The sequence below is a fragment of a genome, unplaced genomic scaffold (genome assembly GCF_019419815.1).
Source record: "Pyrus x bretschneideri cultivar Hongxiangsu unplaced genomic scaffold, Pyrus_bretschneideri_v1 Contig11, whole genome shotgun sequence".
NCBI classification, from domain to species: Eukaryota; Viridiplantae; Streptophyta; class Magnoliopsida; order Rosales; family Rosaceae; genus Pyrus; species Pyrus x bretschneideri.
In genome coordinates, this window is record NW_025999402.1 from 8,667,369 (window position 1) to 8,678,442 (window position 11,074).

Below are 11,074 nucleotides of genomic sequence, written 5' to 3' on the forward strand. Positions count from 1 at the left end.
ACATTGATGTTGGACTTGTTATGACTCCACTTGTCGAAACACAAGAATCACGTGGCCGTCTAAGAGCTTTTTTTGAAAGTTCTTGTAGACAACTATAAGTGCTTTCGACTAGTTTGACAGAAAAAAGGATTTTTTTTTTATATTTGGTATATAACGATGTTCATCATTTATTCATCTGAGTCAACTTAAGTTATCTCACTTACAAGTGAAGAAAAATACTATTAAACCGTATGACTAGTTTGTACATAAAAGTCTTTTTAAAACAAGCACTGGTTTAGAATTACAAAAACACGTAATTCTGTAAAGCGTTTATCATAATAATTATTATCTAGAGAAACATTTTTAAACGGACCATCAGTTTTAAATTTAGGACCATCAAGTTTTAAATTTAGGACCCTCAGGTTCTAAATTTAATATTGCATATCTTAGATCTACTTTAAATAACTATAAGCGCTTCCAATAACATTTGGCAAAAGTGTTTCTCTAAATTAAAAAGGCATATAGACAAGCTTTTTAGAAGAATCACCTGTTTCAAAGAACAACTAAATTTTTAATAAAAATTTCATCATAATATATAATAGAAACTTTTCCAATTTAAGCGTTTGCGAGCAAAAATGTTTAACAGAAATATTTTCAACTTAAGATTCTAAATCCAATAATACATATCATGGATATTTCCAATTTGAAGCAATGTATAAATTTCTTTACATTCTTTCTAAGAGTGTGATGCAAGCAAGCAGGCAAAACATGCAGTTCAAACAGTGGATTATGAGAAAATATGGGGACCCAACCAAAACAACGAATAGATCCAACAAGCTGACATGAACAATTGCATCTGCATTTATAGTAGGACGCAAGTATTACATGACCGGAAATACACTCTGAAATTGCCATTCATCAGAAATATCGAATAGCAATCGGCTAACAAAATTACAGATACAGAACTTGAAATGTTTATATGGACAAATGATGATATAACAATCTCTGTTTGAATTCATTGCTGCCTGAGAACTCTCCATACCTGAAAAGAAAAAGAGGATTTCAAGAAACTGATAAGAAAACGCGGTTACAATAATCCCGAATGTGAAAGACCCGAGGAAAAAGATGAAAGAAGCGGAGGAGAAGTGCCCGTACCCTGTTTACAGCACCCCAATTGGCCATCATCACATTTCCAAAAGAGATCCCCCTGTTTACAAAAAGAAAAGAAGAGAACAGCAAGACAGCAGCAAATCTGTGGCCCTTATAAAATCAGCCACGAACTTTTTATCTTTGTTTTTTTTTTTTTGACAAGACACCAACTTTAATCTGTGTTCCACTATATATGAATATGATTCGTTTGTCCAAGCACGCTGTTTGAGTGCATAAGAACCGGAAAGAAGAAAATGAATTCTAACAACCCAAAATGAAGGCATGTATTTCCGCCCAACTATTCACTGTGTAAAGAATACCGGTTAACCCTTTCCAATTAGAAGACCTTCCATCTGTGCATTCTTTCTGTTTCTTAACTAAACCCGCGAACAAAGGAACAAAAGATACCCCAAACTGAGTCGCCACTCTCCTAAGGCTTGAACTTGACCCAATTACGATACCAATATCTGCCTCCAGCAGACAGAGTAAATCACCCACTGAGTCTCCAATGTAAACGGTCAAGTTCTTTCTGTCATTGCTGCAATTTTTCAATATTTCTTTGAAAGATTGAACCTTGTTAATAGGAGACTCCACCTTCTTAACAATGTCACCTGTGGATATGGATTCCTTAAAAGTAAACTCATTTGCATGCACATCCAGCTCGGGTAAACCACCTGCTCCAAACAACACATAAACAAGAATGACAGGCATGTCTATAAAGTTGCTAAGGGTGATATAATATGCACTTCAAATGTCAACACCGGAAATCTTATATGTCCACCAGAGGTCACATTCTAAAGATTCTGAACAATGGCAAAATCTATATCCAATAAATTCCCATAACTCATATGTTCCAGAATTTTCTCTAAATCTAGGTATACCAACTTCAAGGTGTCTTATGAAAATATTTTTGTTCAAACTGTGCCTAGAAAAGACGCAATACATTGAAACATAAGATTCTCTTAGGATCAAGTTCAAGTCAATTTCTGCAGAGGCACAAAGAATCATACTTTAATAAACAACCCGGCTTGTTCATAACAATCAGGATATACTATAGGGATCGAGACAATAAAACTATCTATTATCTCATAACAAGAGAATAAGAGTAAATTGGGTTTGAGTAATGCATACTCAAAAATAAAGTAACAATTCAGAAGGAAAGTATACCTGATGAAAAGGCCGACCTTATGAGATCACCACACCAACAGTATGAAAGAACATGAACATTTGTATTCAAGTTTTCACTCTTGACAATTTTCTGGAAGAAATTAATACAACCATCTTGAAGAATGAGACGTTCACCAGCTCTTTTTATATCTTCAAGATTAAGACCCTTGAGCACTCCTGACTTTGTAACTCTATTGTTTGCCTTCCTCTCAAAATCTGAAAGTTTCTCTAGTGCTTTATGCAACTTTTCAAAGTCAAACACCGCTGCAAAACCACAGAAAGGCAAATGGTCACACCTGAGCAAGTAACCTTTACAAAAGTGCTACTGTAACAATTTTTCACGCCTTCAAACATAAAGTTGAACATTCATGAATAGCAAACAAGACTACAGTAATTGTTACTATACCTTTTTCAGTGGGAACGATGCTTTCTATGCATTGCTCATACTCTTCTGTGTACTGCCTGGAAAGAAGACCCCATGTATTCCTGAGATCAGCTGATGACATCCGAGCAATCTGATTTTCAGGTTGATGTTGATCAGATTTTTTATCAGATTTTGGTGCTGTTACTATTGCAATTTCAGCCAAAATGGCAGATGAATCAACAATTGTACAAGTCAAGTCAAAATCAGAAAATATCACGAGCCGATCTTCTGCAGGGTTATGCTCTTTGATCAGAGGAACTACAGTTGGCTGAACAAGGGGCTGAGCAGAGAAGAACTCTATTTCAAGTTTCATTGCTTGGCGATAAAGCTTTTCGATTATGTCAAGTTCCTCGCCTGTCAAAGAGACGCTTAGTTTATCGAGCAACTCTTCGGTTTGTACAGCTGATGCCTGAATTCAACGATAACGGTAATTGAACTGTTAGTAAAAGAAGGCAATTTATGTAATGTATCAACCTTTCAGATCAGAATCAGGAGAGTAAATTCAGACTGACCAGAAGAAAACAAGGTGATATGACGAACCTGAAAACTTTCAGAAGAATAATTGTCAATCCACTTCAAGTACGGGTGACTGCCTTCGTTGGGATCCAGAAGGGCCTTGAACTCTTTACCAAGAAAGGCATACAGTCTCATGCAAGGAGTCATAGCGCCAAGGGTGTAAGCAGCAACTTTGGTTCTTTCAAATGGAGTTGCAAGTTTACCAGGACCCTTGACTCCTTCAACTTTTCCAGAGGCTGTTGCCAATAAGAAATCTGTGTACTTCACGGCAGCAGAGTTGATAGGGGTCTCTTTAGCACCCTGTAAACCCCATCCCTGCATGGCTCTCTTTATTTTAGACAATGCAAGAAGTAACTCTGCCAACATTTGCATTCAAAATACTCAATTGGATGATTGCAGATCACTTATAATTTACATGTCTCCTCCCGTGTCATAGATAAAATAACCCTCCATCGTACCTTCACAAACGAATCATGCATTTTCAGCTCCTGCCGAACTGCCTTCCTCAACTCAGAAATCACAGGCTTTGCATCATCATCGTCTGCACAATCTTCTGCCAATTCATACCTAAATATTCATACATAAAAGAAGATCAAACAAATAAATCGCACAAAACAACATATACAAATCCAACTCCACCAGTTCTGAAGAAACCTAAAACAAAAATTTTCTTATCTTCTATATTATTTTGGATTTCAGCGTAAACAAAAAAACAAAATTTTTACCTAATCCAATGCACATAAATATTTCCAAAATACCTAACCCTCCATTTGGTTGCTGAGAAGACTGAAAAAAAAGAAAGGAATGAAAGTAAAAATTGAAATCAAATATGATTTTAGTTGCTCCTATTACTAAAGAACTATTGAATCACCCAAATTAGTCAATCAATTAAATTATGCTAAACAAAATTTCAGGATAATTCTCTCCATTATAGCCATTCAAAAGCTAAGATTTAAGTTTTGTTCTTTCGCTTCCTATGTTTCCTCAGCAACCAACCAGAGCAAGAAGTCAATAACAGATAAACAAAAAGAATACCATTCTTGATTTTTAGCTAAAATCCGTAAAATGAAACATAAGAACTCCATCTCCTGGAAAAAGTATAATCGATACTGAGCTTTCATCAAACCATACATTTTTCCTCCTATTGATTAAAACTCCACACTAACAATCTAGTTTCCTTTCTTTTCCCATATTTTCCCGTCACCACGAAGACCACAACAATGAAATCTTCTACCAAACCTTTACCATTTGTGTTAGGAGTAAAACCGTAAATTGCAATTTCAAGCAATTCATGAAATTTTCTACCTAAAATTGCAATCTAACTTATAAAAACTCAAAAAAAAGAAGTAAATATTTCCAAATTAACAAAAAAGAAAATCAAAGAATTACAATGAATGCTCCGAGCTAAACTTTCTTGGCACACTTACAATCGATCTTTATTGCTTAAACACTTAAAGGGTCATTGAAATATTAAACAAACCCAGATTCAGATTCGGATTCAGATTCAATCGCAACATTTTCCCAGCAACCAAACAGTCCCCAAAACCCCAAATGAAAAATACATAACAAATTCGCACAGAAACAATAAGTGAAATTAAAGAAAGCAATAACAACTAACGCGTGAGCGAAGGCCTTGAGAAAGTGAACATCTTGGGCAACATAATTGCGGAAAGTTTCAATCTTGAGGTTCCCAGAAGCCAAACAGAGCGAGAAGGGAGTGTACATAGCGAAAATCGATTCTCGGTTGAACTTGATCCAGAAGCGGCGGGCGAGACCCGCCTCGATGTCGACGACGGCGGAAGCCATGGCTGACTTCGGCGGAGGTAAGGCCATTGAGTTGGCACAGTGGGATCGGAGCGAGTTGAATCGCAGACGGAGGGAGTTGAAGAGAGTTGGGGTTTTGATTGGGTTTGGAGGGAAGAGTCTGCGCATCAAAATCAAGAAAGGGGAAGAGAGAGAGAGAGAGAGAGAGAGAGAGTGTGTGTGTCTGTGTCTGCGTGTGGTTTAGTGGGGGGTGGTGTGAAAAGAGAGGGAAGTTTTAGTCTGCTGCCTGCCCAGTAACCTGAGATGGAGGTTGTTTTTCGCCTTCGGTTGTATTCAAGCACTTGATGTAAGTTATCCACACATCGCTTTTATTTTCACATATTTCTTTAAATTTTATATTGTCAGATCAATTGAATTGAAAAATATTTAAAAATATAAATAAATAAGGGTTATGTGGGATGTACAAATGAAGTTTAAAGCTAATTAACAAAAAAGTTAATTACAAAATACATTGACAAAGTTTACAATAACATTGAGATGGGGTGATTCAATTTTTTCACATTACTAATCCATGTATTAAAGGTTTAACATTTCAAGTCATTTTTTTGTGTTTAATTAAGATCGGAGGACTAAAACAATTTGAACTGTTAACAACTTGATGTTGTAAATATTAATATGAGAAAATTGAAAAACTGTGCGTTTTGTGAAAGTGACATTAAACTTCCAGAGTGTACTTTGTAATTAACTCTCTTTAATATTACGCAGGTTAAACTACTTAGTCAAGATGGTGTAACCTCAATATTACAGCCTAGCTCGATTAATCCTACTCTTTATAAAATTAAAACAGAATACGATTTTGAAAAAATAATAATAAGAATAATATGATTTTGAAAGATTAAAGAGCCTAAGCTACATACGAAATCACAATCAATGCTAAAAAATAATACTCTCTATCATGGATAATAATGGATACAAAGATATGTAGCATGAAGGAAAGGGATGAAAAGAAAGGGGTCAATTTTGTGTCATTTTCTAGTGAAAGTATTTGGCACGTTGTTTGATTAGACTTGGGCAATTTATAGAAGGTGGACGACAAAGACCTTGTTTGTACAACTTCAACATTTTCGGATTCTGCCATCCATGTAGGTATATAATACCAACATCTCTTTCAATTTCATATGTATTTTTGGTGAACATCTCTTTCAGTTATTTTCTCTTAAAAAATTCTTCCTTGATATCAACTTTCTAATTCAGTTTTCCCACATTTTTTTTTTAGGTAATTAAGAAAAATTTCTGTTTGCATGCAATGTCTAGTACACTCATACGTAATATGCGAGAATATCAAGGATATCATATTGGAATAAGTAAGTTTTTTCATCAAAAGTGGGTACTACCTCATGCACAACTTTTAAATCTTATACATGCAAATTTGCCCTATTGAATTCCAATTTTCTACGTTTTGAAGTTGTGTTTCCATACACCACTATATTTAGACTAATATCACAACCTAACCGCTCAAGACATGGCACATCTGTCGATGAACGTCCGTAAATGAGCTCAACCCGACCCAATCCCCCTCCCCCTTCCCAATGACGGCATTCGAGTCCAAGTGAATTTCTCTTGTCGTGACTCTCACCCAAACTGAAATGTCCGATCAAATATTATGACCATGTTTGATATGTTAATTTCTAAATTCGAAACCTAATTGTTAAGCTAATTTAATTTTCTTTGATCAACATAATGCCAGCCAATAAAAAATATCAAACGAAAAATCGACTATGAGATGCGTATGGATTTATTCATTGGATAAGAAAAAGTGTAGAGAAGGGTGGCCAACAACATTATTGTTAGGTAGGTGATACTTAAGTTTTAATTGGACACAAAAGAAAACGGCGTTGCATCCTCATGCACTGGCAGGAGGGCTGGTTTTGCCACCAACACATGCATTTGCCATGATCACAAAGTTTGAGGCCACTAGATTACATTTAATTAGGAAGTCGCAATCAATGTCACGAGAACATACTTTGGCACTAGCCTCTTCTACTGCCATTGCTGAGTTAGGAGCCCTGTTAGCATGAGGACGTTGCCTTCTAACACTAACACATTTGCCATGATCGCAAAGTTTGAGACCGCTTGGATTACATTTAATTAGGAAGTCGCAATCAATATCACGAGAACATACGTTGGGGCCAGCCTCTTCTAATGCCACTACAGAGTTAGGAGCATGGTTAACATGAGGACAATGCCCTCCAACGCAAACACATTTGCCATGATCGCAAAGTTTGAGACAGCTTCGATTACATTTGATTAGGAAGTTGCAATCAATGTCACAAGAGCATACATTGGGGCCAGCCTATTCTAATACCACTACAGAGTTAGGAGCCTGGTTATTAGCATGAGGACGATGCCCTCCAATGCAAACACATTTGCCATGATCGTAAAGTTTAAGACCGCCTGGATTACATTTGATTAAGAAGTCGCAATTAATGTCACGAGAGCATACGTTTGCGCCGGCCTCTTCTAATGCCATTGCCGAGTTAGGAGCCTTGTCAGCATGAGGATGGTGCCCTCCAACGCAAACACATTTGCCATGATCGCAAAGTTTGAGACCACCTGGATTACATTTGATTAGGAAGTCGCAATCAATATCACGAGAGCATAAGTTGGCACCGGCCTCTTCTAATGCCACTACCGAGTTAGGAGCCTTTGTCAGCATGAGGACGTTGCCCTTCAATGCAAACACATTTTCCATGTTCACAAAGTTGGAAGTCGCAATCAATATCATGAGTGCATACATTGGCACCAGCCTCCTCTAATGCCACTGTCATGTTAAGAGCCTGGTCAGCATTAGGACGTTGCCCTCCAAGGCAAACACATTTGCCATGATCGCTAAGTTTGAGACCGCCTTGATTACATTTGATTAGGAAGTCGCAATCAATATCACCAGAGCATACGTTGGCGCTGGCCTTTTCTAATGCCACTGCAGAGTTAGGAGCCTAGTTAGCATGAGGACGATGCCCTCCAACACAAGCACATTTGTCATGATCACAAAGTTTTAGACCACCTGTATTAAATTTGATTAGGAAGTCACAATCAATGTCTCAAGAGCATACGTTAGTGCTGGCCTCCTCAGCTTTTGCTGCTTCCACTTCTGCAGTTGATCCTAACAATACTGATACACCTAAAGATAAGAATCGATAACGCAAATATTAAATAGTTGGAATATAGATTAATAAGGAACTAATCATGTGCATGTAATCAGTTTAGTAAGTAATGGAGGGACTTACAAATTGCAATACTGCAAAGGGAGGCAAAACCGATACCGAGAGAGGCGGCCATAGTTTTATGTGATAAGACTAGAAGGTGTGGCTGTTGATGTCACTGATGTGAGCTACTGAACTTGACTCCCTCTATATTTATACTGTGTGATATGACCCCATTTGCCCATTTTTGGACGTGAGATGGATTGTGGGCTATTACTTTGTTCCCTACTCGGATTACTTTCCTTCGAAATATATCTTTTTATTTCTTCTTCTTCTTTATTTTGCTCTGATATTATTATATTTCTTCTATAAATTGCAGATTTATTGGCCAGATTTTATGACAATTAGTCTACCATCCGAATTTTTTTCCTTGAAAACGTAACTTTGTATTTGTTCTATAAATTACAGATTATATACCGAGTCTGGCCATATTTTATGACAAAAGAGTGACTTGGTTACGTACCAAGCAAAAGCTCATTTCATTTGTTTAGAATTTCCCCACGAGTCATGTTTGTGTGCTAGGTTTCTAACACTAAATTTTCTACATTAATATCCTCAACTTCTTTTTCCCCTAAGTTTGAGTATGTCTGTGAGTTATTTCATATCTCAATTGTTTCAAATTTACAATCGTTCTACCTTCAAATTTTTTGGGTCACATTTTCATACCGTATATATGGATATGACAAAGCCATGCCATGAACAAACTGGATGAAATCTGTAGGTAAGGGCTTATTTTGCGTCATTTCTTGTGAAAATATTTGTCAGGTTGTTTTGTTATAAGATATTAGGTAAATTAAAATAAACTAATTTTCAAATATTCAAAAATAAAAAATAAAAAAATAAAAAGAGGTAGAAATTAGACGATTTTTTTTTCTATAATATTGAAAAATGTAAAATAAGTATAAAAAGTAAAAGTGGAGAAAAGGTAATGCTGAACTTAACTTAATATTTAATTTCTAAGCACATATTTAAATGCTAAAAAATAAAAGTGGAGAAGGAATAATAGTAGACTTAACCTAATAGTCGTGTTGATTTTTTTAATCCAAGTTGAAATGCTTCTATAAAAATTCAACTGCTTAAGACATGACATATCAGCTACCATAGACTTTTATATGGAGTATTTTCTATTTAAACATATACAGCAAACTGTGTGAATTACACCAAATTAAACCACCCCGACGCAATCCCCCCACCGCCAAAACGCCGACATCCACCAAATCACAAAACACAACTTGAAGCCTTTTTTTTCCTTCTCAATTCCTGATTTATTCATTTTTAATTGTTTCTTCATTTGATACATTTTTATTTTTCGTATTTTAATCTTTTGATCAAATATGCCTGCCAATAAAAACTATCAAAACCCAAAATCACAATACAATTATAAAATGCGTAATTGCGTATACATTTATTCATTAGATATGAAAAACTGTAGAGGCCAACAGAATTACTGTTACGACCAGCTAGTTAAAGCTTTAATTTTAATATGAACATATAATTTCTTTAACCAACACCCAGGAAGCCAGACGCATCTTACGCTGGTGCATTTGCCATGATCCTCATGCACTGGCAGGAGGAGGGGTGGTTTGGCCACTAACGCATTCGCATTCGCTATGATCGCAAATTTTGAGATTGCCTAGATTACATTGAATTAGAAAGTCATAATCGGTGTCATGAGAACATACGTACGTTGACATTTTTAAGAGGACGGTGCCTTCTAACGCAAATGCATTTGCTATGATCACAAAATTTGAGTTTGCCTGGATTACATTGAATTAGGAAGTCACAATCAGTGTCAAGAGAACATACGTTGACACTTTATGCCTTCTAACGCAAATGCTGCCATGATTGCAAACTTTAAGGTAGCCTAGAATTCTTTGAGTTAGGAAGTCACAATCAGTGTCAAGGGAACCTATGTTGACGCTTGCATAGGACGGTGCCTTCTAAACCAAAAGCATTTGCCATGATTGCAAAATTTGAGGTCACCTGGATTACATTCAAAATTTTCTAGTACCACTGCTTCCACTTTTGCAGTTGATCTTAAAAAGAGGGAGATTATATTCACACACCCCAAATTACTTTCCTCACACCTAAAAAGTGTTAGTGGTATGTAGAATATAAAAAAATATTAAAAAAATAAAAATGTAAGAGAAGTAATTTGATGTGTGTGAATATAATCTTTCCTAAAAATATTGACATGCCTGAAATAAATATCATGCAAATATTAATTAACTAGATCAAAGATTAATAAGAAAATGATCTTGTACATGTAATTTTAGCAGTGGGACAGAGACTGACATATTGCTATGCTGCAAAGGGTAACAAAGGAGCCCATTCCGGAAGAAGGAGCCATAGTCTTGCTGTATATTCTGGCTTGTATATATATACACACACACACATGTAGTAGAGAATTTTTGTTGTGAGCTCTTCATCCTAAACCCTTATATTTATAGTCGATATAATATGACTTTATTTTGTTTAGAAAAAATAAAACTAATATGAGATCTATATTGATTTTGCTACCTACCCAAATCACAAAACACAGCTTTAACTCTTTTTTTCTTGTCAATTCCTTATTTATTTATCTTGTGTCCACTGTAATTAAGGTTAATTGGGGAGGCTGATCATTTCACTGGGGGACACTGAGTTTCAATCGCAGCTGCGACTCTCACCCATACTGAAATATTCGATCAAATATTATGACCACATGTTTGATATGTGTTAATCTCCAAACCTAATTATTAAGCCAATTTAATTTAATTTGATCAACATAATGCCAGCAAATAAAAAATATCAAACGAAAGGTCCCAGTACA

At 35.9% G+C, this 11,074-nt stretch overlaps 1 protein-coding gene across 2 annotated transcripts; it reads right to left on the reverse strand.

Annotated features, from left to right (window-relative positions):
* Nucleotides 1-817: 817 nt before the first annotated feature.
* LOC103935707 (bifunctional TH2 protein, mitochondrial) lies at nt 818-5,287 on the reverse strand. Of its 2 annotated transcripts, XM_048577238.1 has the most exons (8): nt 4,854-5,287; nt 3,694-3,802; nt 3,260-3,550; nt 2,702-3,128; nt 2,296-2,559; nt 1,449-1,802; nt 1,135-1,186; nt 818-1,021 (listed from the first exon to the last, which is right to left on the reverse strand). In XM_048577238.1, exons 1-7 carry the CDS (start codon nt 5,165-5,167, stop codon nt 1,164-1,166), a joined length of 1,782 nt encoding a protein of 593 aa, XP_048433195.1. In that variant the 5' UTR covers nt 5,168-5,287; the 3' UTR covers nt 818-1,021; nt 1,135-1,163. The 2 variants fall into 2 exon arrangements, with proteins under 2 accessions (XP_048433195.1, XP_009343791.2); XM_009345516.3 differs by having other exon boundaries at nt 1,135-1,802.
* Between the last annotated feature and the right edge of the window lie 5,787 nt (nt 5,288-11,074).